At 50.1% G+C, this 26474-nt stretch overlaps 6 protein-coding genes across 6 annotated transcripts; 3 read left to right on the forward strand and 3 right to left on the reverse strand.

The window, feature by feature from the left end:
• Positions 1–31: 31 nt before the first annotated feature.
• On the forward strand, positions 32–1064 carry MONOS_18148 (uncharacterized protein; the record flags this gene model as incomplete). Its single annotated transcript, XM_067871138.1, has 2 exons — positions 32–39; positions 140–1064. 2 exons carry the CDS (start codon positions 32–34, stop codon positions 1062–1064), a joined length of 933 nt encoding a protein of 310 aa, XP_067721014.1.
• Positions 1065–2574: 1510 nt separating this feature from the next.
• On the reverse strand, positions 2575–5047 carry MONOS_18149 (uncharacterized protein; the record flags this gene model as incomplete). The annotated part of the gene is made up of 7 exons (XM_067871139.1): positions 2575–3160; positions 3272–3607; positions 3724–3790; positions 3884–4023; positions 4073–4196; positions 4644–4736; positions 4957–5047. The coding sequence occupies 7 exons, from the start codon at positions 5045–5047 to the stop codon at positions 2575–2577; spliced, it is 1437 nt and encodes a 478-aa protein (XP_067721015.1).
• A 286-nt stretch (positions 5048–5333) lies between these two features.
• On the reverse strand, positions 5334–5606 carry MONOS_12530 (uncharacterized protein; the record flags this gene model as incomplete). Its single annotated transcript, XM_067865160.1, has 1 exon — positions 5334–5606. One exon carries the CDS (start codon positions 5604–5606, stop codon positions 5334–5336), a length of 273 nt encoding a protein of 90 aa, XP_067721016.1.
• A 1244-nt stretch (positions 5607–6850) lies between these two features.
• On the forward strand, positions 6851–9136 carry MONOS_12531 (putative glycoside hydrolase family 31 protein). Its single transcript, XM_067865161.1, has 3 exons — positions 6851–7646; positions 7942–8847; positions 8963–9136. The coding sequence occupies exons 1-2, from the start codon at positions 7064–7066 to the stop codon at positions 8814–8816; spliced, it is 1458 nt and encodes a 485-aa protein (XP_067721017.1). The 5' UTR covers positions 6851–7063; the 3' UTR covers positions 8817–8847; positions 8963–9136.
• Positions 9137–10181: 1045 nt separating this feature from the next.
• On the reverse strand, positions 10182–11093 carry MONOS_12532 (uncharacterized protein; the record flags this gene model as incomplete). Its single annotated transcript, XM_067865162.1, has 1 exon — positions 10182–11093. The coding sequence occupies one exon, from the start codon at positions 11091–11093 to the stop codon at positions 10182–10184; it is 912 nt and encodes a 303-aa protein (XP_067721018.1).
• Positions 11094–11923: 830 nt separating this feature from the next.
• MONOS_12533 (uncharacterized protein) lies at positions 11924–22957 on the forward strand (the record flags this gene model as incomplete). Its single annotated transcript, XM_067865163.1, has 1 exon — positions 11924–22957. The coding sequence occupies one exon, from the start codon at positions 11924–11926 to the stop codon at positions 22325–22327; it is 10404 nt and encodes a 3467-aa protein (XP_067721019.1). The 3' UTR covers positions 22328–22957.
• Between the last annotated feature and the right edge of the window lie 3517 nt (positions 22958–26474).

Below are 26474 nucleotides of genomic sequence, written 5' to 3' on the forward strand. Positions count from 1 at the left end.
GGCAGAAGAGCAGCGCCCACTTACGAGTATTATGTGGGCGTGCTGGAAGCTTTTTGCAGGAAGTGGAGAAGCAGGGCAGCGGAAGAGAAGCTGAAGCTGGCGCCAGAGGAGTTTGTGGAGGCGGTGGGAGAGGCAGCAGGGGAAACACGAAAGACAGGAAAGTGCTGGGGCTGTACTGCAAAGTGCTGCGGCATGTGCTGTACGGGAATGCGGGGCTGAGGCAGCGAGTGTTTTCGCGAAGGCTGGCGAAGACGCTTGTTTGGCTGATTGCGCCTCCAGATGCATCGGCCTCAGTGGAAGAGGCAGAGGCGGCTGCAGAGGCAGAGGAAGACGTGGTGGCAGCGCTGTGCCGCCTGACGTGGCAGATGAGGGGCAGAGCAGTGCGAAGTCTGGTGGAGCTGGGGTGTGTGGCGGGGCTGGTGCAGGTGCTGGAGCGAGAGCCGGGGAATGGCAAGTGCAGGCGGATGGCAGCAGCGCTGGGGAATGTGCTGTGTGTGGGTGCGTGTGCAGTGGCCGAGGAGTGTCCGCACCCGTATGGAGCAGCAGCAGAAGAGTGCCGAGCAGCAGAGGTGCTGCAGAAGTGCTTTGAATATGAGGAAGACAACCAGGTGAAGAGAGACGCTGCGCGGTGTCTGCTGCTGCTGAGCCGCGGGCGTGCGCTGACGAAGATGCCTGACAATATGGTGGAGTTCTGCTGGGGTGTTGCAACCAACACCAAAAGAGAAGAGGCTGAGCGGGCGAACATGCTGTCTGCGCTGTGCCTGTTGTCGCTCTGCCCAGGTTCTGCTTTGTCCTTCACTTGTATTTTTGATTCTGTTCTCCTTTTTCTTTTCTTTTTCTTTTTGTGTTCTGGGTTGGGGGTGTGGCAGACAACCACGGGCGCTGCTGGAAGGGCTGAACAAGGAGAAATGCAGCCAGCTGCTGAGGGACAGAAGCCGGTGGGTGCGCGTGAACATGGTGGGGCTGGTGCTGCGGATAATGCAGCGCGGCGGGATTGTGACAGGCAGCTTGGTGAGCAACGTGGTCGATGCAAAAGTGGAGGCGCTGGCGCAGTCAGACGATAATCTGGTTGCACCAAGGGCCAAAGACATCGCCAACTGTCTCAAGAATAGTTGAGGTGCTGCACCTGCAGGTTCCGTCCAGAAGCACCACAGAATGGGCTTTCCTTTTGCTTTATTCCTGCCCATGTTAAGCGAGTGGTGCTTTCTTTCCACTCAAAATTCTTTAAAAACAATTTTTTCCTCGATATTTCTCTTCCCTTCGTTTTGAGCGGAAGAAACCAAAGTGTTTCATATTTTGTTTATTTTTTATTTTTTAAATTTATGTTTTGTTATTTTTGTGCTTTTTTCTGCTTTTGGCAGAAACAGAAATGAAAAATGAAAAACAAAAAACAGAAAACGAATCATTAAAAACAGCTTTTATTTTCAACATGCACTTTCTGCTAAGACGCACAAAACCATAGGCACAGCCTCAAATGACACAAAAACACACAAACATCTGGAACAAGAGAAAGAGAAAGAAAAAGAAAAAGAAAAAATAAAAAAAAAAAATAAGAAGCAATCACAAAACACGAAAAACACCCTTCCCCCAAACACAGCAAAAAGAAATAAACAAAGCAAAACCCATGTGAGGATGACCCTGTACATCCCTGTCAGCGGGGCGCGCCCCTCCAGAAATGTAACATAAACTCCTCTTTTCCTTCTTTCTTTGCGCATCCGCTACTGCGGCTTATCACAAATTTTCGAATGCCGTTTATTACGCGCATTTCCCTTCCTCCTCCAGCCTCCTCCCTCACATACCCTTCACAGCCCTTTCCTCGCTGCTTCCTGCCCTCATTTTTGTTTCTCAGCAAATGCTCTCTCCCTCTCCGCGATCACCATTTTTGGCCATTTTACCATCTCAACCACAGCTCCCTCCTTATTTTATACACGCTGCTCCCCTCTGCTCTGCACACTCAGCAAAGCAACTTCATTTCACTGTTTGTTGCTCTCGATCATTTCCCATTCCTTCCGCCTCTCTCCCATACCCACAAGCACACCCAAACACACCCAAGCACACACCCCCAGCCCACCAAAACAATTGCACATGCAACAAAAAAGGCAGTGTTAGGCTCGGCTGGGCATGCCTGCAGCCTCATAAATACACAGAGCCTCCAAAAACAAAAATCCAAAAAATTCCAATACATACAAATGCAAAGCAGCACAACACAGCACAGAAAAAAAAATAAAAATAAAAATAAAATAAAATAAAGCAACAAAACCAAAGACAGGCTCTCCTGCAGTTGTGAACTCGCAAATCATAAAAACATCGAGCAGCTTGCTCATAGAAAAGTTTGAACAGACAAAAATGATAAAATACACACACACACACACATAAAATTCAAAAATCAAAATATGAACAGTAACAACAATAAGAACAATGATAATAATTACGATGATGATGCATAATAACGCTGGCACAAAAGCCCATGCGCTGCAAAAGCACATCAAGCCAAGGCATCAGCCAGCCGCGGCACCTGCGAATTGCTCTCCCAAGCCCACCAGCCACCCCTTCACGCTTTCTTCGCATTCCCAGCTACGCCGAAGAGGCGCTGGCCACTTCCAGCGGGCACTGCGGCGCCATCTCCACCATCTTCATCCGAATCGCCTCGCTCAGCCGCACAGACTCCCCAACCAGCACCGCCTGCCATCTCTCCATGCGCTTGCGCTCCTCCTCTGCTGCCTGCGCTTTCTCTGTGCTGCTCCAGCTGCACCTTCCAGCTCTGGTGCCTTTGCCGCGCTCGCATGCACCGCCCTCAGCACCCCCAACACCCCCAACATTCCCATCATCATCATCTGCTGCATCATCAGCTCCCTCAGTGCTCTCGACACACACAGCTGCTGCACCGCACGATGTGTCCGTGCCTGCACCCTCGGAGCAGCCATTCGCAGCTGATGCAATAGATGCCAGCGGAGCGTGCGGGACAGGCACGATGTGGCTGCACGGGATATCGGAGCGTTCTTCCTTGAGCTTGTGGCTGTGCTTGTGTGCGTCCTTGCGCCTGTCCCGCAGCCTGCTCAGCGCACACATGGCGCAGTGCGTGAGGAGCGAGAGCACAACATAGATCGGATACGCATAGTTCGCGGTCACAGTGCCCAGCGCCAAGAACGGGTAGATCCACCTGTACAGCAGAATGCAGCCGCATGCGCACACACACAAAAAAAGAAACAGAAAACAGAAAAGCGACAAAGCAGAAGACTAGACATCGACAAGGAGTCAAAAGGGGGCACACGTGTAGGCTGCATACAGCCACGACATGAAGATGTAGAACAGATAGTACGCCACAGACATGTACGCGTGCGCCAGGCCAAACCGGATGCCTGTGAAGAAGTACACGTCCACCACAATCAGCACAAAGCTCAGCCCGTGCGGGTTCACCCCGAACCACAGGTCGTGCCACACGCGGAACTCCTCGTGCCCCGCGCAAGCACCAGCCAGAACGTCAGGATCGCCAGGAAGCTGCCGTTCACCCCGATCACCGCCAGCACAAACGTTGCCTTTGCCCGCCCCGACGCTGCTGTCTTCGCCGAATGCACCCTCCCTCCGCTCAGGAACCACTCTGCCTCTCCTTTGCCAAAAGACGCTGCAAACTGCACCCCGGCAGCAGCACCCCGCAAGCAGCGGAAAAAGACAACAGCAACAATCACAATAAAGTGCGCCCATGAAAGGGATGAATGAACACACACCAGGAAATAGGCGTATGTGATTAAATACACCTGCTTCGTCAGATACTTCAGCTGCATCGCATCGCCTGCATCCCCACAAAAAGGAGAAAGAGAGAGAGGAGAAAGAGAGGAGAAAGCAGCTCAACAGAAAAACAACACAAAGGAGGAGAAGGGCAGACAGACAATGCACGAAACAATAAACATCGTCATGTACGCCACCACGCACAGCCGGTACACAAACACCGCTCTCCGCTTCCGCTGCCCAGCCCCGCACACCATCTTGCTGTCTGTGATGTTCTCGGCCGAAATCCCTGCTGCACTGGCAAAGTTCCCCATATGTTGTTTGTGTTATGCCCTCGATCACAAACATTCGCAATCCCAACAGCTCAGCCACTCCTGCTTTTCCTGCATTTCCTGCTTTTCCTGCATCGCACAATGCATCCCCCTTGTGCATATGCTGATAAGCATTTGCGAGGCACGTGCCTTGGAAGGCTGCGTGCAAGTTGAAGTGTCCAGAAACGGAGAATAATGAATTGGAAAAAAAAAAACCAAAAAGGAAATGTTTGTGTTCTTGACGAAGTTGAACACAATGGAGGAGCGATGTGCAAAGTGGCATTGCGGAGCATTTTTTATTTGTTTCTGCGAGCAGAGCGTCTGCAGGAGAAGCCATCAAATTATTGAGCCACGACGATGCTCAATGAAGAGAGCATTGCAAAATCGATGGCTATTTTTTTCTGGGTGCACAATGAAGAGCCGTGAGGAACTCTGCTGCAGACAGACTCAGAGAATTTTCTTTTTTTAAAAAAATTCTTTTTTTTGAAAGATGCTTTTGTTCTTTGAAACAGAGGGGTTTCAGCAATGGAACATGTTTGTGCTTTGAAAAAAAAAGTGGAAAAAAAAGAGCAGAAAGCGCAGTGCAGCCTGCTGCCTTCAGCTGACAGCCTTTTTGCAGAGAGGTTTTCGTTTTCTTTGCAAAGCCTTTTTGCTCCCCCATTTCTGCAACTCCTCTTGCACGCCCAACTCTCATTTTTCCTTTGAAAAAAAATTTAAAAAATTAAAGCAAAATGAATATAAACACAAACACAAAGACAGAAACAAAATGAAAGCAATTGCACCCGAAGCCAAGAAAAGCAAAGCAAAGCAAAAATCACAAAGAATTCTGTTTTTGCTTCAAAAGCGTGACAGCAACAACAATATCCTTCACAAAAGAAAGCCCTGCTTCTTTTCCATCATGCAATCCCATCAATCACACCATTTCTTCGCCAGAGACTGCGGCGCCAGCTGTTTCTGATGTTTTGGTGTTTTGCAGAGGTTGCCGCCTTGTCCAGCCCGAAAACGCACATGAATCAGCGAGGCCAATCAACCCCAATGACTTTTCTGAAAACGTGAACGAGTTCCCCAGACATTGCCAATTGGTGCTTTCAATTCACAGTAATATTCAATTTAAAAATGACAATTGAAACTGTCTTTTCCATCGCGCTTGATGGAAGAAACATGCAGGACGCACGCACACCAAACATTGTAACGAAGAAGATGCGTCTTTAAAGGAATTCCTTGACACTCGACGAAAAGTGCCCGCTCTCTTTCGTTTTTGTTCCCGTTGCCGGGCTCATCCACATGCTGTTTCGGTTATATTCGGCATCGACGCGCGCAAATGCGTGTTGCTGCGCGAGACTGCATACGGAGCGAAAGTGCAGACCGTTGAGGAGGAATGAGGCGTTTGAGCACGATCGGCACCCAAAAGCAAAGGCTTGATGATATTGTTTTTGCTTGTTTTGGTGAAAGCGAGTGCGTGCGGGTACGCAGAATACGAGTGCCGGAAGGTGGAGACGGATAGCGTGATTGTGGGGGAGTTTGTGAAGCGGGCGGGGGAAGGGCCGTTCCCGCCCGACGCGGAGTCATTGCACTTTGAGGTGGTGGCGGAGACGCGGGACCGGCTGCACATCAAGATTGTGGACAACACAGAGCCGGCGTACGAGGTGGTGGATGTGGTGGAGGAGGCGGCGGCGGGGTCGGGGAGCGGGGTGGCGTTTGCCGAGTCGGGGTTCCGTGTGTCTGTGACAGAGGACTGCGGGATTGTGGTGGCGCGGCGGAGCAGCGGGGAGACGATCTTCGACACGCGGCCGGGGTCGGTGAGGCACGGGCTTGCGTACGGGAAGGGGTTTGTGCAGCTGAGCACGGCGGTCGGGGCGAAGCCGGTGATATACGGGCTGGGGCAGCGGAGGACGCGGTTTGCGCTGCCGTACCCGTTCAACTACACGCTGACGAACCAGGACCGGGGCACGCCTGGGGACGGGACGAACCACTACGGGACGCATCCGCTGCACGTGGAGCGGCGGGCCGGGGGCAGGATGCATGGGGTGCTGATGCTGACGGCGAGCCCGCTGCAGGTGGAGATTGCGGACGGGGAGCTGACGTGGCGGATGATGGGCGGGCTGATCGACCTGTACATCTTCCTGGGCGGGGAGGAGGGGCGGATGGAGGCGGTGGTGGAGGAGTACACGGAGCTGGTGGGGAGGCCGTGCCTGATCCCGGCGTGGACGCTGGGGCTGCACCAGTGCTACTGGGGGTACGAGAACATGAGTGTGGTGGAGGGGGTGGTGGAGCGGTACCGGGAGGAGAAGATCCCGCTGGACGCGATGTGGGTGGACATCGACTACATGGACCACTACCGGCTGTTCACGACAGACCCGGTGCGGTTCCCGAAAGCAGAGTTTGGGGCGATGCTGCGGCGGATGCGGCGGAGGTACGGGGTGAGGTCGGTGGTGATTGTGGACCCGGGGGTGAAGGTGGAGGAAGGGTACGAGCCGTACAGGGAGCTGGTGGAGAGCGGGATGTACATCAAGGACAGAGAGGGGAGGCCGGCGAGAGGGGCGGTGTGGCCGGGGTCGACGATCTTCCCGGACTTTTCTCACCCGGAGATAGGGAAGCTGTGGGGGAAGTGGGTGGGGCGGTTTGTGCGGGAGGTGGGAGTTGACGGGATCTGGAACGACATGAACGAGATCTCGAACTTCTGCGACGGGAAGTGCGGGCCGGAGCTGAGCGAGGGGTGGGAGGTGGTGCGGGACGAGAAAGGGGAGCCGGTTGTGCGGAAGGTGCTGCAGAAGAGCGAAGGGCAGAGAGAAGAGGCAGGGGGTGGAGAAGAAAAGGCGGGCGGGGAAGAAGCGTGGGAGAAGAGCAGCCTTGCAGAATACGAGTGGGTGCCGAGCGAGGATCTGCTGCACCAGTCGCTGGAGCTGGATGCGAGGACGCACTTTGGGCCGTATCTGTTTGCGAAGCAGCTGTACGGGCACCAAGAGAACCGCGTGACGGCAGAAGCGCTGCGGGAGGCGGTGGAGGTGGTGTGGGTGCAGCCGGAGATGAAGGAAGCAGCGCTGAAAGAAAAGGTGCAGGAGAAGCTGGGCGAGGCAGCAGCAGCGCAGACAAAGATGGTGGGGAAAGTGAAGGAGCTGTTCAGCCCGAAGGGGAAGGTGCCTGAGAAGGCGTCTGAGGAAGGGCAAGCAGAAGATACAGCTGCAGAGAAAGAGGAAGAGAAGGTGTCAGAGAAGGCAGCAGCAGTGCGGCCGTTTATTCTGTCGCGGGCGTCGTTTGCAGGGTCGGGGCGGACGAACACGATCTGGCTGGGAGACAACAACGCGACGTGGGAGGATCTGAAGGACTCGATCAGCGGGGTGCTGACGATGAATGTTCTGGGGATGCCGTTCTGCGGGTGCGATGTGGGCGGGTTTTCGGGGGTGACGAGGGCAGAGCTGATGACGCGGTGGGTGCAGCTGGGGAGCTTCCTCTATCCGTTCTTCCGCTCGCACGCGGCAGTGTTCCAGGAGTCGCACGAGCTGTACAAGTTTGGGGAGCCTTGGACTTCGATCAACAGGGCGTATGTGCTGCACAGGCAGCGTCTGCAGAGCTACTGGTACACGCTGCTGGTCAACGCACATGAATACGGTGTGTTGCTCTTTTCTTTTCTTTTCTTTTCTTTTCTGTTTTGTGTTGTGAAGAGGTGGGATGGGAAGAGATGAGATGAGATGAGCCAATGGAGAAATAAAAAATAAAATAAAATAAAATAAAATAAAAAAAGCGTGAGAAATGAAGTTAAAGGGAAATGAACTGATTGTTATTGTTCATGTTTTCAATTTTTTGTTTTTTTTTCCCATTCTTTCTCATGATTCATTTCTTTCTTTTTTTTTCTGTGGGTGCTCAATTTTCTGATTGGTTGGCTCTGCTCGATGCGCTGTTTCAGGCACGCCGATGATCCGTTCGCTTGCGATGGAGTTTCCATCTGACGAGAAGAGCGTGGGTGTTGATACAGAGGCGATGCTGGGGGATGCGCTGCTTGTGATTCCTATTGTGACGCCTGCGCCTGGCGGGGCGAACAGCACCGACGTGTTTGAGCGGAGGGATGCGTATTTCCCTCCGTCGACGCGGTGGTACGATTGGTGGGAGCAGAAGGAGGTGGGGTACAGCGGGGAGACGAGGACGCTGGAGGGGAGGCTGGAGTGGATGCCGGTGTATCTGCGGGGAGGGCGGATTGTGACGGTGCAGCAGACGGTGAAGGAGACGCTGGAGCTGATGCGAGGAGCGCCGCTGACTGTGATTGCGGGGCTTGACGAGAAAGGAGAGGCGGCGGGAGAGTTTGTGACGGACGACGGGCTGACAGAGCGGACAGAGCGGCTGAGGGCGAAGTTTTGTGTGAAGAAGGAAGAGGGAGAAAGGGGAGAGAGGGAAGGGTGGAGCGTGATGGAGATGGATGTTGTGGACAGGTCATTCGAGACGAAGCAGACGGTGGAGGAGGTGGTTGTGGTGGGGGTGGAGGGCGAGGTGAAGGAGGTGAAGGTGTGGGTGAAGCTGGCAGAAGGGGAAGAGCCGGGGCTGGCAGAAAGCGTGTCGGCTGCGATGAAGAGGCTGCTGAAGAAAGAGGAAAAGGCGGGTGTCAGCAGCGGGGAGAGGGAAGTGAGGAGCAGCTTTGTGTTTGAGGAGGAGAAGGGCAGGCTGAGTGTGCGGGTGAAGGAGCAGACGCCGATGAGCAAAGTGAAGGAAATGCGAGTGATGTGGAGGTGCGAGAAGCGGAAAGGCAGAGAAGAAGAGAGTGGTGAAGAAAAGCAAAAAGAGTTGTAGCATTTGAGTGAAACCTCTTTGGATTGCGACTGTGTGTCTTTTTTTCCCCCCTCCTTCACTTGTTATTTTTTTGTATTCTGATTGTTTCACAAATTTTTGATTTTGACTTTTCTTCTGATCTTTTTGGCTGTTTGACCGATCCACAGTTTCGGGTCTTGTTAGTTTGGAGCCAAAGAGAATGGTGCTCGCAGTTTGCCATTGAGACTTTTTGTTTTTGTTTTTGTTGTTGGTTTATTTTTGAATCGTCTTTGTAATTGTCATTTTTAACATTTTTATCATTAGCATTGTTATCGATAGTTAAAAGTTTATAAATTGGAGAATCGAAACAGATTATTTTTGGACAGCTTCGGAGTGGTGTTCTATTTTGTTGAAGAAAACACGAACAAAGATTTTGAAATGGATGCAACGTGCTTTCCTGACGGAGGCAGGAGGCTTGCAGAAAACAAGAAATCGGAGCTTCTGGGGGAGTGAAATAAAAGTGAGTGCATTGGAAGGAGAAGAAGGAAGCAAAACGTGCGGGCATCTGCACCCCCCAAAGACAAAGGCTGCTGGGAATGAGAGGAGCAGAACGACGGGGCAAGGAGCAAGCGCGTTGCAATGGCAAAAAGCGTTGTTTTCTTTTTGATCACTCTTTTGTGAATCAAAAAAAAAGTATCACATTAAATCCAATGAACGCGGAGCGGTTTCTTCCTGTTTATTCTGCTTGCTTTTTAGAGTTCCCTTCCAAAATAAAACAAAATAATTTTGCAGATTTCTTAGTATTTTCCAAAAGCAAATCAGATTTTTGATTCCTTCTCCGTTGGCTTGCCCTCACCTCAATCTCCTTCTCCATTTTCAGAGAAACACTTGACGTCAAATGCCAGTTTGCTGATTTCTTGCTGAATCATTCAGCAGATTGGGCGAAGGCGAAAGAGTTTGAGACATCTTCGATGACTCGGAGAGGCCTCTTTTGTATTTTTCCTTGGACTGATCGAAAAGACATTTTGCTTGCTGACAAGCAAGAAACGATCCAGCAACTCAGAAGAAGCACATGGCTGGCCTGCAATTCATTGACAGCTTCCCATGAGAATTTGCATTGTAATCGGAATGGCACACATATTCAGAGGGGGAAACAGAACACGCAACTTTGTTGTTGCTATCATCAACAATGTGAATGAAACAAAAAAGAAAAAAAGAAAAATGGAGTTGTGGCTGAGCAGTGATCTGAATCTATTTGAAAGAGAAAACAATATTATGTGACATCGATCACAGAATGAGAGCTGAGAGAGAACGCAGACAGGAAGGGGCGAACAAATGCAGATTGGAACTGATGGGGCTGACAATAAAAATGTTTGCCTTGTCTGTGTTTTGTGCTGCTTGTGTTGCTTATGAGGCAGAAAGGTCCGAGATCGAAGCAACAGCTCTTGCAATGGCAAGCGCTTCTTGCAACATAAGTGCTCTTCGGCAAAGTCCGAAATGGTAAAGCAAAGTTGAGAGAGGGGATAATACTTGCTGCATTTGCACTGATGACATTTTGAGGAGCAGCCGTTTGGATGGGGGCTCGACTGTGGAAGGGACTGTGCTTGCTGTCAATTCGTCTGTTGCTCTTGTGGATGCTGAGTTGAGGCAGCTCCTCCGCTTTCCTGCTGTTGCTGTTGATAGGCAGAGTGCAGCACGTGTGGTGTGCTGCAGAATAGTCACAGAGGAGAAGCAGGGCAGCCCGATTTCGATGTGTGGCGGCTGTGTGTTTCTGCGGAATGTGTCTCTTAGGATGTGTAGCGCAGCCCAGACAGTGCCTTCCCTTGTATCTGTTGCAGCAGGTGTGCATGGTGTCCCATTTTTTTCAGAGCAGCTGAGCGTGCTGTCGTGTGTGTTTGCCTCGTTTGCGGTGGCTGTGCCTCCGCTGCTTCCGTGTGCATCGCAGCACATCTCGTCAACCATGTTTGCGAACATCACGCATGCGGATGGGCAGTTGTCACAGCTGCAGAGGAGCACGCGAAAGAGGGCATGGGAAGCAGAGATAGTGTCGTCAGAGATGAGGAATTGCACGAACCCATACTCGGGAGTGGTTGTTGTGCCGCCTGACGTCTGGTCGATGCATGCGAACTCGACTTTTGCAGACTGCCGCGCAACAACTGGGCGGCAAGAGTTTGTGGATGGAACACACGAAGCGTCGGATTGTGTTTTCAGTGTGGTGACAAATGAGAGCGGGGGTGCATTTTGCTTCAAGGAAAAAGCATCGCTGAGTGTTGTTCGATGCTCGTTCGTGAATTGCTCCGCAAACCAGGGAGGAGCCATTTATTTTGAATATTCGTCTGGGTTTTTCCGATGTGAAAGATGTGTGGTTGATGGATGCAATGCAAAAGGTGAAACAGGGGGGATCAATCTGAGGGGATGCTCATCATCGGTTGAAAAGGAACTGTGATTGGAAACTCTGTTGCCTCAGGAAAAGCGCTGTTTATGTATGCTAATCTCGCATCAGGAGTTCATGTTATGGATTCGAATATTCTGGAAAACGGAAAAACTGTTGATCATTACACAGGTGCTCTTCATTTGTATTATGTGTTTGATGAATTGACAATCAGCAACACTCTGTTTCATTCAAACCATGCAAAGACATTTGCAGGATGCATCTTGTTTGGAGATAGTTCAGGACCAAAGTCAGCAAAATATCAGTTGAGCTTTTGTTTTTTTCGGAACAACACAGCAACGCAATTGGGAGGGAACGATATTCATATTTCAAACAACAATTGTAATGAAAATCTTACAGATCGCAATTTGACAGGCTGCTATTCGCTGACAGAAGGCGTGAGGGTTTCAAAATGCACGAGCGGTGGCTATGATTGTTCGGAAAATCAGACATACACGAATTGGCTGCCTGACATTCCGAGTGCATACGAGACAAGTGTCGACAGCAGGTCGGGGATGGACAGAAGCGACTGTGGATATGCGCCGCTGTGCCAAACGATCCACTTTGCCTTTGGAAGGATTGAAGCAAGGTCGAGCAACAAGATTGGTGTGAAGGCAGGGAAGTGTGTGGAGGAGGAAACGGAGGTGTCGAGCAGAAGCGTGGTTGTTGAAGGGGAACAGCGCGAAGGGTGCCGGATCGAGTCAGACGGGAGCGGGGGATGTGTGTTTGGGATCACCACTGGGCACTTTGTGGGGAGGAGTGTGACGCTTGTGCACAAGAACAGCGAGAGTGGAGGGGTGGGGTGTTTCTGGCGATGACTGACAACGGGATTGTGGATCTGGTGGGGTGCAACGTGGAGAGTGCGGCAGGTGAAGAGGCACTGCAGGCACCGTTCATGACGATGAGCAGGGGAGTGGCAACGCTGGAAGATGTGAAGATGGAAGGGATGAGGTTTGGAGGGAGGGGGGCGATCCAAGGATCAGCGCCGGGATCAGGGTGTGGGATTGTGGTGAAGGAGTCGAACATGAGCGGGATGGAGGTGTCGGAGGGAAATGGGAGTGTGGTTTGCTTTGCGCTGGGAGGCGGAGGGGAGGTGGTTGTGAGCAGCTGCAAGGTGAGTGGGTGTGGGTGCGAAAGCGGGTGTGGAGGGAGTGTGTGCGTGAAGATGGAGGGTGGGGGCAGGGTTGTGGTGAACGGGACAGAGCGAACACAGTTTGAGTTGTGCAGGGCAGGCGCAGGGAGGGACGGGGCAGGAGGGCTGGGCGGGGCTGTGTTTGTGGAGACGAACAGGGGAGGCGGGGAGGTGTGGATGGGGAACACGACGTTTGAGAGGTGCACAGCAAAGAAAGGGGCGAAAGTGTTTGTGAGCATCAGCGACCTGTCGAGTGTGATTGTGCGGGAGCGGTTTTTGGTGGAGCACACAGCAGAGGATGCAGAGGCGTTGAGCGGGTTTGACCGAGATCGGAGCGGGGAGACAGGATATGTGCCGCTGATTGTGTTCGTGGAGCAGTGGGGCGGGAGGGCGTTTGTTGCCGGGGAGGAAGGGGCAGAGCACTATCGGTGTGGGTTCAGCTTCTATGCATGCAGCACGATTGAGAAGGCAGTGGAGCATCGGTTTGCGAGCGGGAAAAGAAGGATGGTTTTGGAGGCACCGTTTGTGTTTGACCACGAGATGGTGTTTTCAGGGGAAGAATATGAGATGGAAGGGAGGCAAGCACAGAATGAAATCCGGATTGATGGAGCGAGTGGAGCGGGGCAGAGCGGGCTTTTGTGTGTGCAGACGGGGGTGGCAGTCTCGGATGTGGTGTTTGTTCTTCCGATGTCGATTGGAGGCAGGAATGTGTTTGTGAGGTGTGAGTCCCACGAGCTGAGGTTGGTTCGATGCACCCTAAGGCCAGTGGGTTCATTGTCTTCATCGCCATCATTTGCCACAGGTGTCGCAGCATGCACGCTATTGAGGGAAGAACAGAGAAAGATGACATATTCATTTGTGTGTGTGGTTGATTCAGCGCTTCGTGTGGAATCGCTTGTGGTGGACAGGGGGATGTGTCTGCAGAGGTCGTCGGTGATTGGGTGCAGTGGGGTGTGCGATGTTGAGCTGAGGGGGTGTGTGTTTGAAGGGGTTGAGAAGACAGAAGGGAGTGGGGCGTGTGTGGAGGGAGAAGTGAGAGGAGAGGGAACAAAGAGAGAGGGACGAATTGTGGTGGAAGGGTGCACATTCAGGCGGTGCAAGACAGCGGAGCAGGAGTCGAGTGGGGGCGGGGTGTGTGCAGCGCTTTGGGGGAAGAGCACGTTGGTGGTGAACGGCACAGGGGTGTTTGAGGAGTGCAAGGCGAGCGAGGGGAGCAGCGGGAAGGGGAGGGGAGGAGGGGTGATGATAAGGGTGAATGATGAAGAGAGCTGGCTTGGGATATGTAGAGGGGTTGTGTTTTCGAGGGAGAAGCCGAACTGGGCGAGATGGGGGCGAGATGTGTTTGTGGATTGCGGAAGCGGAGTACTGCTGGAGGGGAAGATCAGTGCGGAGAGTGTCGGGTTTGCGGATCCGTTGGAAATGGCGGATGATGCGCTGGGGGTGTGTGGGGTGGAGAACGGGAGTGCTGTGCCTGTGATACCTCTGTTTGTGTATTTGCTTGTGCAGCCTGGGAGGATCCGTGTGGATGGCAGGTCAGGAGCAGATCATGTGTTCTGCGGGTTTGAGTTGTTTGAGTGTCTGACAGTGGACTATTGTTTTGAGGAGCGAAGCAGTGTGAATGCGAGCAGGATAGAAGTGTGCAGCGAAGCAAGGCTGGGAGCGGAGATGAAGGTTGAGTCGTTTGGGCTGTCGATATGCTCGCAGAGCGAGGCGGAGGCGCGAGTGGATGTGGAGGATGAAGGGGCGCGGAGTGAAGAAGGGCTCATCAGCTGCTCTTTCCCGTTCAGTGCAAGTGGCACGTTGTTCTGGCTGGCTCGCAGACTGCAAGTGGGGAGGGAGTGGCTGATTCTGTCGAGGGAGTCGCTGAGGTTGAGCAAATGCCGGGTGGGGTTTGGATTTGAGGATGGGGAATCGGCTGGGTTCGGTGCGATATGTGTGGTGGGAGGGAGGATGGAGCTGAGGGAGTGTGTGCTGAGTGTGGAGGCGGAGCTGGAGAAGAAGGCAGCGGTGGATGTGAGGGGTTACAGCACTGTGAATGTGGCAGGATGTGTGTTTGAGGGGTGGCGGAATGGCAGAGGAGACGGAGGCAGCATGGCGATAAGAAGCGAGGGAGGGGAGGCAGGGAGCGCAGAGATCAGGAACACCACGATAAACGGTTGCTCTTGCGTTGGGGGTTGCGAGCTGAAAGGGGGTGGGATGAGCATTGCGATTTCAGAGGAGGATGAGTTTGTTGTGCACAACGCTTCGTTGAACAGGTGTTCTGTTCCGTCTGGGAGCAGCGAGGCATGCGGTGCAGAGAGAGGAGTGGGAGGAGGGGTGTTTGTGGAAGCGGTTGGTGGAGCTGCGGGTTTTGCGCTGAGGGAGATGAAGTTCAGCGGGTGCGATGGGTGGAAGGGGAAGAATGTGTTTGTGTGTGGGAGGGAATTGGACAGGATAGTGGACAAGGAGCATCTGAACTGGACGATGAGCAGCGACGAGCTGGAGCAGCTGGAGTGGATGAGTGGGTGGGAGATGAGCAGCACGGGAACAAGGCTTGCGATCCCGCTTGCTGTGTATTTGTGGGGCAACTTCAGCATGGAGGGGTATGTGGATGGGGCAGGAGGGGAGGACTTCAGCGGGTGTGGGCAGCCCGTGATTCCGTGCAAGACGATCGATGGGATGGTGAGCATGAGGCTGGGGAGAGCCACAGCGACATCGAAGTGTGTGATTGGTGTGCTGGGGGAGAGTGCTGCGAGAGGGGCAGTGGAGCTGTCGAAGGCAGGGTCATACAAGTTGTGTGGGTGCGGGGAGAGGAGGCGGATAGTTGTGGAAGACGGTGGAGGTGGAGCGCAGCGGGGGTATTTTGGATGCCATGTGGAGTGCAGGTTTGAGAAGGCAGAGTTTGCGGTGCCAGACGAGCTGTCTGGGCAGCTGCGGAGTCTGTTTGAATGCGAGGGAGGAAAGGTGGGATTGAGGGACTGCAGCGTGAAGGCGCGAGAGACGGGGAAAGGAGTGTCGTTCAGCGTGATAAGCGCGGAGTCTGGGGTTGTGGAGGTGGCAGGGCTGGAGGTGGAGGGGATGGAGTTTGGGGAGCGCAGCATGGTGGTGATGGACGGGAGTGGGGGAGGGGATGTGAGCGGGAGGATGGATGATGTGGAGCTGGACGGAGTGAGCAGCAAGTCAGGTGGAGGGCTGGCTGAGCTGAGGAGCTGCTCGTGTGTTGTGTGCGAGGGGTGGATGGTTCGGAGTGTGGAGCAGGTGAATGGGAGTGTTGTGCATGCAGAAGGGGTGAAGGAGCTGAGGATTCGGAGCAGCGAGTTCCGGAGGTGCTGGCGGGAGATCCGGAACGGGAGTGTGCTTGTTGGATGGGTGTGTGGGGGTGAAGAGGCGGAGGTGTGGAACTGCACGATGGAGGAGGATGGGACAAGAGACGGGTTCTGCGGGGGAAGTGTGTGCTGTGGAGTTGGGGAAGGGGGCATGCTGAGGTTTGACGAGAGTGTTGTGAGAAAGAGCGAGACGATGGTGCGGAACGGGGTTGGGGGTGGGCTGTATGTGGAGTTCTTGTCGAGGGAGCTGATCTACTCAGTGAAGAGTGTGGAGTTTGAGGAGAATGTGGCGTGGCGGGGAAGGAACGCGTATGTGGTGTGCGAGGGAGCGCGGGCAATGATCCAGTACGAGCTGTGGAAAGGGACAACAACAGAGGAGACGATAGAGGAGAACGATTTGTGGGTGTATGAGAAAGGCAGCACAGGAGAGGGAGAGACGATGAGGAAGCATCTGTTTCCGGGGAATGAGATGATTGTGTATGTGGACTCGAGCGGGAGAGAAGGGGAAGGGTGCGGGGCGTACGATGACTACGACTTCTGTGCAGACCTGGTGAGCGGGTATGCTGTGATGAAAGGAGCACAGCACATCCTGCACATTGCAAAGGATGCGGCGCTGAACGGGGAGCTGATGCGGACAAGGGATCCGCTGACGATCCGGGGAGGGAAAGAGAAGTCGGTGATGAGGGTTGGGGAAGGCGGGCATCTGGTGCAGAAGTCGGAGGTGGAGTCGAACACATTGGTGCTGAGCCAGCTTGTGGTTGAGCTGGGGAGCGGAGGGGGTGTGGAGGCAGAGCTTGTGTTGGTGGAGAAGGGGAGGGTGGCTGTGGACAACTGTGCATTTGGAGAGGAGAGTGTGGGAAGGGGATCGGGGATGTGGATCATCGGGATGAGCGGTGGGAGGTGCATGATGGACAATGTGAGTGTGAGGAACATGGAGTTTGAAGAAGGATGTGGAGTGGTGAGGGTGGATGGAGGGACGGCAGAGATTGGATGCAGCAACTTGACTGCGTGCAGGACAGATGGGAAAGGGCTGGTTGTTGGAGGCGAGGGAGGAGATGTGAAGATCAGCGGGTGTGCGTTTTTGGGGTGTGAGGCAGGAGGCGGGAGTGCAGTGAGGTTGTGTGGTGGGTCGAGTGGGAGGATTGGGAATGGGAGTGTGTTTGAGGAGTGCCTGACACAGGGTGGGGAAGGAGGGGCGATGAAGTGGGAATTGAGCGGAGGAGGCAGATGCACGATGGATGGGGCAGGGGTGCGGAGGAACTGTGCAGAAGGGGAGGAAGGGAGGGGAGGGGGTGTGTTTGTTGGGATTGTGGAGGAAGGGGATACGAACTTTGAGTTTGGGAGTGGCGTTGAGTTTGGGGGGAACAGGGCGCAGGCAGGCAAGGATGTCAATGTGATGTGCAGCAGCCTGAACAGCTCGATCCAGGCATCGCGGTTTCTGTTTGAGCTGAGGAGTGGAGAAGGAGTGTGGAGGTGTGGAATGGAGGGGACGGACGAAAGCATGTTTGAGGGGGTGGATGTGGATCTGATGCTGTTTCTGGTGGAGTACAAGGGGGAGAGTGTGTATGTGTGGAGCGAGGGGATGGACGTTGCAGGGTGTGGGAAGCAGGAAGTGGAGTGTCGCTCGTTTTGGCGGGGGCTGAAGAATTTGAGGGATGGGGCAGGAGAAAAGAAAGTGTTTGTGAAGGGGTGGACAAGCATCGCAGATTGCCACGATGTGAGTGGGCTGAGGATAAGCGCAAGGGATGATGGGGAAACCTCGGAGTTGCGGGTGGGGAGCAAGCTGCCGAGCGGAAGTGGGGGAGGGGTGCTGAGCTCGACAGCGTCTCTGGCGATTGTCTCGCAGGTGTTTGTGCTGCCAAGCAGTTTTGATGGAGAGGTGGGCTGTGTGATATCAAGCCGAACACGAGAAGGGTTGCTGGTGCTGAGCGGGTGCTCGTTCAGCCTGGTTGAAGAAGGAGGAAATGGTGAGGCAGGTGAAGGAAGGCTGGGATACGAGCTGGTCTGTGTGGAGGGAGGAAGCGCAGCGATGGAAGACTGCAGGATACGGTGGATGGAGTTTGAGAAGAGTCCGCTGCTGTTTGTGGAAGCAAGAGTGAGTCTGGAGAATTGTGTGCTGGATGGGGTGCTGTCAGGTGGAGGAGGCGGAGGGGCAGCGAGGGCTGTGTGTGGAGAGGAAGGTGTGTTTGTGGTTGAGGGAGGCGAGTTTGGCGGGTGCGAGAACGTTGGGGCAGGAAGCAAAGGCGGGGTGTTTTTTGTTGACAGCAGGACTTCGAGGATGGCAGAGCCGTTTGGATTGAGGGAGATCAGGGTGGAAGGCACGAACAAGGCGGAGATAGGAAAGCAGCTGTTTATTGCGTCAGATGATCTGAACAAGACAGTGAGAGAGGAGACGATGGGGTGTGTGGTGGGGCTGAGCGGGATGGATGAGAACAGCTGTGTTGGATGGGAGGAGAGGTTCGGGGTGATAGATGTGAGGGTATTTCTGGTGAAAGCAGTGCTGGAGGTGGTGGCTGTGTCGGCGAGGGGGCATAACATTTTGGGGTGCGGGAAGGACGAGATGCCGTGCGAGACAGTGTGGGAGGGGATGAGGCACCTGGATTTGGGGAGCAGGGAGAAGGCGCTGGTGATCGTGGATGAAGCACTTGTGTGCGACGATCTGGATGTGAGCGATGTGAAGATTGGAGGGATGGGCAGCGAAGAAGATGAGAAGCACTTGTCAAGGATCCGGTTTGAGAAGAGTGGAGAAGGTTGTGGAGAAGGTGGGGGAGAGATGGGAAATGGGGTGATGCGGAACAAGGGGGTGTTTGAGATGTGGATGATGGAGGTGGGTGCAGGAGAGGGGTTTGGGAATGCAGAAGGAGCGCTGATTGTGAGCGAAAGGGGAAGAGTGGTTGTGAGGGAGAGTGTGTTTGAAGGGAGGGGAGAGGATGGGGAGAGGAACGAGTTTGCGCTTGTGGAGATAGCGGGAGGGGAGCTGGTAATGGAGAATGTGGAAATGAAAGGGGTGTGTGTGAGGGGTTGTGTGGTGAGGATGCGGGAAGGGAGCGAGATGAGAGCGGAAGGGCTGAGTGTTGGAATGGCGCGGCTGTATGATGGAAGTGTTGTGGAGGTGGGAGAAGGGCTGGGTGCCGAGAATGGGAAGAAGGGGACGGTTGTGGAGATGAACAAGTCGGAGATTGTGGATGTGAAAAGGGAGGTTGGGAGAGGGTGTGTGGTTGACGAGCGGGGGGAGGGGCTGAGGGGGAGTGTGAGTGTGCGGATGGTGGGGGTGAGGATGCACACGTGCCAGTCGCTGGGATCGCTGGAGGGGGGAGGGGTGTTTGGAGAGCTTCGGGGAGAGGGGCAGATGGAGGTGGAGAACTGCTGGATGGTGCAGTGCAGCAGCAACGGGGCAGCAGGAAGAGGAGGCGGGGTGTATGTGAGGACGGTGCTGAAGACAGAGCTGAAGCTGGTGGTGAAAGAGGGGGAGTTTGACGGGAATGTTGCGCTGTATGGGAGGAATGTGTTTGTGGAGTGCTTTTGCATCGAGGAGCAGATCAACGAGACGCAGTTCCGGCTGAAGCTGAGCGGGATGGTGCAGGAGCACCTGTTCAGCGGGGTGGACCGGCAGGAGCACACAGAGGTGGTGGATCTGATGAAGTTCATCCGGGTGTATGAGGCGTCGACGATATTTGTGGGGAGCAGAGGGGAGAAGAAGGGGAAGAACGCGAGGCAGTGTGGAAGCTTGGAGGAGCCGTGCCTTTCGCTGGAGTATGGGTGGGGGCATGCGGTGTCGGACTTTGAGTGCCGGCTGCTTGTGATGGGGGAGTGCGAGCTGAACGGGGATGTGGATCTGAGGGAGGTGGTTGTGAAGCCTGTTGAGAGGGATGTGGGGCGTGTTTGTGTTTGTGTTGGAGGATGTGGAGGTGGTGGTGGAGGAGGTGGAGGAAAAGGAGGAGCGGGAGCAAGAAGCGGTCTGATGGAGATGAGTGGGAGTGTGGAGGTGGAAAGGGTGGCATTTGAATTGGGGAGTGTGGAGCGGGGGAGCTATGAATGGCTGATGCGAGTGCAGGAAGGGACGCTGGAGCTGGAAAAGTGCTCGTTTTTGTCGGGTGGGAGTGAAAAGTCGGGGTTTGTGAAAAGGATTGTGTGCTGCTTGGGAGGGGTGTTGGTGGGAAAGAATGTTGAGATGAGGATGCTGGATGTGGTGTGTGGGGTTGTGTGCAAAGAGGGGATGGTGGAGGTGGAGGGGATGAAGGCGAGCAACATGGACTGTGGGGAGTGTCTGATGCGCTGCGAGGATAGCTTTGTGGGGATCGATGGAATGAGTGCAAATGGGATTTGTGTGGGGAAAGGGCCATTGGTTGAGGTGGATGGGAAGGGAAAGGACAAGACGGGGGAGAGGAATGGAAAGAGCTGGATGAGGGGGGTGAGGGCAGAGAACATGAGCAGCGGTGGGGAAACAGCAGTGTTGAAGGTGGAGAGGTGGATGGATGGGGAGGTGACGAACTGCTCGTTTGGCAGGTGCGATGGGGAAGGGACTGGAGGGAGGCTGATGGTGTTGGGAGGGTGCAAAGGGGTTGTGGTGAGCACATGTGTTTTGGATGGAAGGGGCAGAGGCGAGGGGGATGAGCGGAGGGGTGGGAATTGGGAGGGAGAAGTGTGCAAATGGAATGGATCGGCAGGGGAGTTTGAAGGATGCGAGGCGGTTGTGAAAGACACAACAGTCTCGAATTCAGGAGAGGGCGGGCTTTCTGTTTGTGGAGGAAGTGTGGAGATTGAAGATGGGAAGTTTGAGAACAACAACCCATCAATTGAAGGATATCCCTCAATGAGAAGAAACATTCTCTGCTCCGATAATGGAGTGTTGAATGTGATGAGCCTGAAAGGAGGAGACGGATGGGAAAGAAACACATCCTTGTGGATATTGAATGAAGGATGTGAATTGGGTGGGATTGCTTCTGAGAGAGCATCATCGCTGTTCATCCCAGTTGTGGAAGAGGCGAGGAATGAGACAGCATCTGATGGGAGAACAATCATCACGCTGAGTGGGAGACTTCTTCTTCCGTGCAATGTTTGGTTGAAGTTGAGCTTCAGGAATGGAAGGGAAGAAGTGGTTGAGAGCTATGGGGTTGGTGAAAGGGAAAGTGTGTCAGAGAACGAAATTGTTGCTGCTGTTTCATCGGGTCAGATGGCAATAGTGGGAGCAGAGACAGAAGTGTCTGTGAGTCTTCTATTTGGCAATCTTGATACTCCATCTGCCACTGATTCTTTCATATTGAAGAACAGAAGCGATCCCAAGGCAACTGAAGATGAAAGAATTGTTGAAGGAGGAAAAAAGGAAAGATCAATATGGCCAATAATCGTAATTGTGCTTGTTGTGATTTTGCTGATAGTTCTTATCGTTGCAGTTGCATTTATTATTCGATGGAAGAAGGCAAAGGATGAGAACAACGATTTGAGAGAAATTGTGAATGATAACATCAGAAAAGATCCGAAGGCATTTGAGATGGTGACGATGGAAATGTCACCGGAGGAGCAATGGAGAAGAGCAGAGAGGGAAGCTGAGAAGAAGAACGAAGAGAGGATCAAGAGGAGGGTGTATGCGAAAAGTCTGCAGCATTCAGAGTCATCAGAGCATTTGTTGAGTGAGAATGGATCGACTGAATACATATTTGGGAGTGATTCAGACAAGATCCCTCAATGGATACTGGAGAAGGTGGATGAGAAGGAGGAGGAAGAAGAGACAAATAAGAGAACACCTTCTCCATCCGTCTCATCCACTTCAACAACTGATTCAGATTCTTCTTTTGTTCGAGTGGAGGATTTGTGTCCAACAACATCATCGATGTCGAATCTGGTGGATGCGATGGCTTGCTCATCTCCACATGAAAAGCTGATCGTGGACTTGAGGGATTCGCTGTTCATGTTATTACATGGAAGGAACAAGACAAAGGAGATGGCAATTGGATGTCTTCAAGAGAGGGAGCAAACTGCTGCCCAAATCCTGTTCTGGGTGGCGAATGGAGCACTTCATTCATTTGATGAATGTGAAGTGCCACTTCAGTCGCTGACAAATCTGAGTCCACACATTGTGCTGTTCTCAGAGCATATGGTGATCTGCATTGCCAAGCATTCCGACTTCTCTTCAGATGATTTTGAGTCGTCATCCATCTCTTCATCAAGTGTTTTCACATCAGCAAGTGATGATGATGACAGAGACTCTCTGCTCTCGTCTGCCTTTGAGGATGAGGATGATTTCAAAAAAGAGTGTTTGAGGTGGAAGGCGCCAGAGCTGCTGAATGGGAGGAAGAAGCATGCGACGAAGAAGACAGTTGTGCTTTCGGTTGGGATGATGATGTGGGAGTGCCTGACGCTTGATGTCCCGTTTGGGAAGTATGAGGCGGAGGTGGCAGGGCAGAAGATGGTGAACGGAGAGAGGCCGTGTGGAGGGGAGAGTGAGGCAAGTGGGATGCATGAGATGGTGAAGGGATGCTGGAAGGCAGACAGTGGGGAAAGGCCAACGTTGCCTGGTGTGACGCGGAAGTGCTTTGAATTCTTTCCGGCTGGGGCGACAGTGGTGACGATGAGCGATGCGGTGGGGTGTGAGGGTGGGAGCGAGGATGCAGCCAACAGCGAAGAGATGGAGAGCATGATTGGAGAGAGCGAGCTGAGTGTAGTGCGAGGCTCGCCAGCCCAATGAAGAAACTGGGCACTGGAGCAGAATCGTGAAAGTGAATGCATATGCGAGCGAAAATGTGTGGAGGAAATGAATTGAGAATGAGCAATCGATGGGGTCTGACCTGGTGGGTGGAATAACGAAAGGAAGGCAGAGGACGGATGAAAACAATGATGATTGGAGTTGGCGAATGGAATGGAAATGGGACTGGGAATAGTTGGTGGTGTGTGAGTTCAACTCTTTCACTGAAAGGGTGTTGAATGGAGCACTTGTGGAAGGGTGGTGCGGTGGGGTTCAAGGAGCGGAGAGAAGCGGAGTTGTCAGCTGGTGCATTTGTGGAAGTGCTTTCGAACAATGGAGAGCTTTTTCATTCATTCATTTGTTTGTTTGTTTATTCATTATTTTTTTTTTATTGTGAGTTTTTTTATATTTTGTGTGTGTGTGTGTGTGTGTGTGTGAATTTTTGTTGTTGGCAGTGCTGAATGGTATGGGGATTGCTGATCTTGTTGAACAATCGAATTGTGCCATCTTTTGATTGGTGCTTTTTTCTCTGTTGGCTTCAACATTTTTTGATGCAGAACAAATCGAAAAACACTTTGAAAAAATACAGAACCAGAACCAACAGCTCTGCTGACATTTCTTTGTCCACTTTCTCTTTCGAAAGCGTCAAATTGTTCATTTCTTTCGTTCCTTTTCATTTTCAACCATCTCTTCCATTTTCTCGCTTTGAGCTGCAGTTGAACCATTCCAACAATTCAGAAGACTCTGATGTTTCATATCACTTCCGAAGAAGAGGAAACAACAAAACATGAAAAGGAGCTGCTCACTGTGAAGAGAGAAGAAACTCCTCGTGAAAAGAGGAAGAGGCATTCCTTGGAATTCACACTTTTTCAAATACTGTTTTGATGGCTGAAGGTCAAAACACCATTTGAAAAACCCATGGAAACGCATCTGCCAAAACAACACTTTTGAAAAACAAAGATGCCGATGATGAGAAGTCGGAATTGCTGGAATGCTCGGGCTTCAAAAACACAAGTTAACAACTGCTCTGTATTTGTGAAATGTGCAGTGTGTGGAGCGAAGGTCACAACTTCGATCTCTGCTTCCTTGAATATTTCACGCATAGGAGGATTTGAACTGCATGATTGCATGAGCAGAGGAATCAATCTGAGGCATTATTCTCTTCAGTCACATTTTCTTCATTCGGTGATGGATGGAAGAAGAACAACAAACGAGAGCTTGTTGAGTGATGTTTGATCCATCCAAAATTGAATTTGGTGAAATATCAAGAGAAGGTGAAAATAGCATTGAATGCTTTTTTTGTTGAGTTGGAGATGGAGCTGAACAATTGAGTGAAGTGCGAAGCAATGTGCAGCGATTCCTGAATAAAGAGAGTTGTTTGGACTCGGTTCGACAGCTTTTTTGAATCGAGATTGTTCATCAGCAGGATGAGCAAGGACACAGCTCGATGAAATTGGAATTCAATGCGAAGACTCATTCATGCTGAATGGCAATTCTTCTGAAAAATGATGTTTTTCTTGAGTTTTTCGTAAAGTCTCTTCTGCTCCATTTTCAAGCAAAAACAAACATCCCATTTTGAGTGCGGATTGCAGATCCAACACACACACTTTCTCGAAGATGTTATTTATGGCTTGATTATTTTATTTTTTCGTTAAGCGAAATTAATTGAGTTGAAACGAAGAGTTGATTGAAACAAAAGATTATTTTTCACATTTTGAAACCGAACAAAAGCGATCTTTCAAAAAGGAAAAAGATTCATGAATCATTTCATTCCGTTTTTGCAAAGATGTTTCATTGGATTGAAAACATCTTCTTTGAAGCAATCAATCGACCAATCGTCACTTGCTTTCTCTGCGATGTTTTCTGTGCCATACGATCCCCTATTAATTTGAATATCGTATTCAAAATGCAATATTGGGTAATTCATTTTGAAAAGTCGCAAATGGATAATTTTCAAATAAATCAAAAATTTCATATGGCTAATTTTTTTTGAAAAGTTCCTTTTGTTTATTTTTCTAATATAATAAAAATTTCATATTTCGATCTAATTTCTGTTTCCACTCACCATATTTCTCTGTCGTGAAAGCAAAATCTTGACATTGGTATAATTTCTATTTTTGTGAAGTTTCATGAGAAAGAACAGAAATTTGAGAGAAATATGAAATTATTATTTTATTCGAAAAATAAACAAAAGGAACTTTTCAAAAAAAATTAGACATATTTTGCTCAAATTTCTGTTTCCACTCACATATCTTCTTAAGAATGTGTTTAATAGCATTATCCAGAAATAGATTCCATATTAGAGAAGTTTGGTGTATGTCAAGAAAAATTTGAGCTAAATATGAAATTTTTGATTTATTTGAAAATTAAACATTTGCAACTTTTCAAAAAGAATTACCCATGTGGATCATTTTTATTGAAAACTTCCATTTGTTTTATTTTCAGATAAAATAAGAATTTCATATTTTCATCAAATCTCTGTTCACACTTATTAAACTTCACAGAAATGGAAATCAAAACCTTAACGATGTTATTATTTTCATTTCAGTTAAGAAATATTTGTGGGAACAGAAAATTGATGAAAATATGAAATTCTTATTTTATTTGGGGCAAAATATTTAGATTCAGGCATTTTCATTGAAAAATTATGCACTTTTCATTGACTTTTTTTGATCAAAAAATGCAATAAAAATGGGTCCATTTTTTTGACATTCGTGAAATGTTGGAAAACTTCTTATTATGATTTCAACGATCCATGTATGGAGATATAAAAGTCAAATGTATTTTGAAATTAGAGAAAGCGAAACAAAGTTATGAGTGAAACAATTTTTCATTGCCGTGTGCAAAAAATGCTTGAAAGTCCGTATTTATCCCCATTTGTTCATTAAACAAAAGGGAGTTTTCAAAAAAAAAATTAATTAAATATATATGTTATTATTTGATGAAAAATCGCAAACGTAAAATTTTCTAGTTACAGTTAGTGTTTATAATGGTGGGCACTTTTTTTAACTGTGGACAATCGCATCATCTCAACAACCGTTAATAGTTTCATAAAGACAATTTATCGAATGATTCCTTCAACGAATATAAACAAATATGAGTTGTTTTTATTTTTTATCCAACACAGTGAAAAATAATGATTATTATTTTTTATTATCGGAGAAACTCGGAGAATCTTATTTCTCCGAGTTTCTCCAAGAATTGAAAATGATAAGTTTTTTATTTTTGGGGTAAAATTGTTTCATTTTTGAATGACTTATAAGTTTGTGTTCACAGAGGAAATAATTGGTCTAATTATCAAATAGGAAACGTCAATTGTCGTTGAGATATTGCGACCATCCTCAGTTATTAAAAGTGCCTGCCATTATTTACACTCACAATAAATATAATTTTCATATCTTGATTAAAATTTTGTTCACACTCACAAATCCACATGATAATGTGCCTAACAGCATTGACATGTTTTTTCCTCCATTCTGATGAACTTTTGCAAATAAGAACAGAATTATGAAAAAAATAATGAGTGCTTGTTATTGTTTGTGGAAGTGTTTCTGAGGAAGAAAAAACTACAATTGATAAACAAATGTTTATAATGAACCTTGACAATTTATTTTATATTTTGTGACATCAAAACTTCTGCAACTTCTGCTTTCATTTAATAAAATACATATTTGAAAACAAATCTCTTGTTTTAACTTTGTTTTAACAGAGATGCACCAAAAATAATTCAAAGTCGAAAAACTTTCAAACGAAATCGAAAATTATTATTCAAAGTCGGAAAACATTCATTCAAAGTCGAAAGTTTTTATTCGAAGTCGAAAAGGTTTCATTCAAAGTAGAAAATTTGACAAAAAAAATAACTTTAAATCAAGAGAATTCAGTTGGAGAAAAATATTGTTCTTTCATTTTTGAGAACATTATCATAAATGGATGTGTTGTTGATTTCTGCAAAATATGAAGATTTCGAACCAAAACAAACTCAAAAATAAAATATTAACATAACTTGGAACATTTGTTTCCTTCAATAAGAAATGAGTTGTTTGTGATGAAAAAACACGAAATAAGAGAGCCAATACTGTATTCTTCATTCTACATCAAATAGGGGAAAAAATAAAAAATTTCTATGGAAAATTTTCTGTAAAGAAAAGTA

This window comes from Monocercomonoides exilis (genome assembly GCF_001643675.1).
Source record: "Monocercomonoides exilis strain PA203 chromosome Unknown scaffold49-690789, whole genome shotgun sequence".
NCBI lineage: Eukaryota > Preaxostyla > Oxymonadida > Polymastigidae > Monocercomonoides > Monocercomonoides exilis.

Bases quoted from the DNA above. Each gene is read 5' to 3' on its own strand.
- MONOS_12531 (XM_067865161.1), top strand. From the start codon at position 7,064: ATGAAGGAAGCAGCGCTGAAAGAAAAGGTGCAGGAGAAGCTGGGCGAG. The intron at 7,647-7,941 runs GTGTGTTGCTCT...GCGCTGTTTCAG, and splicing joins GGTCAACGCACATGAATACG to GCACGCCGATGATCCGTTCG.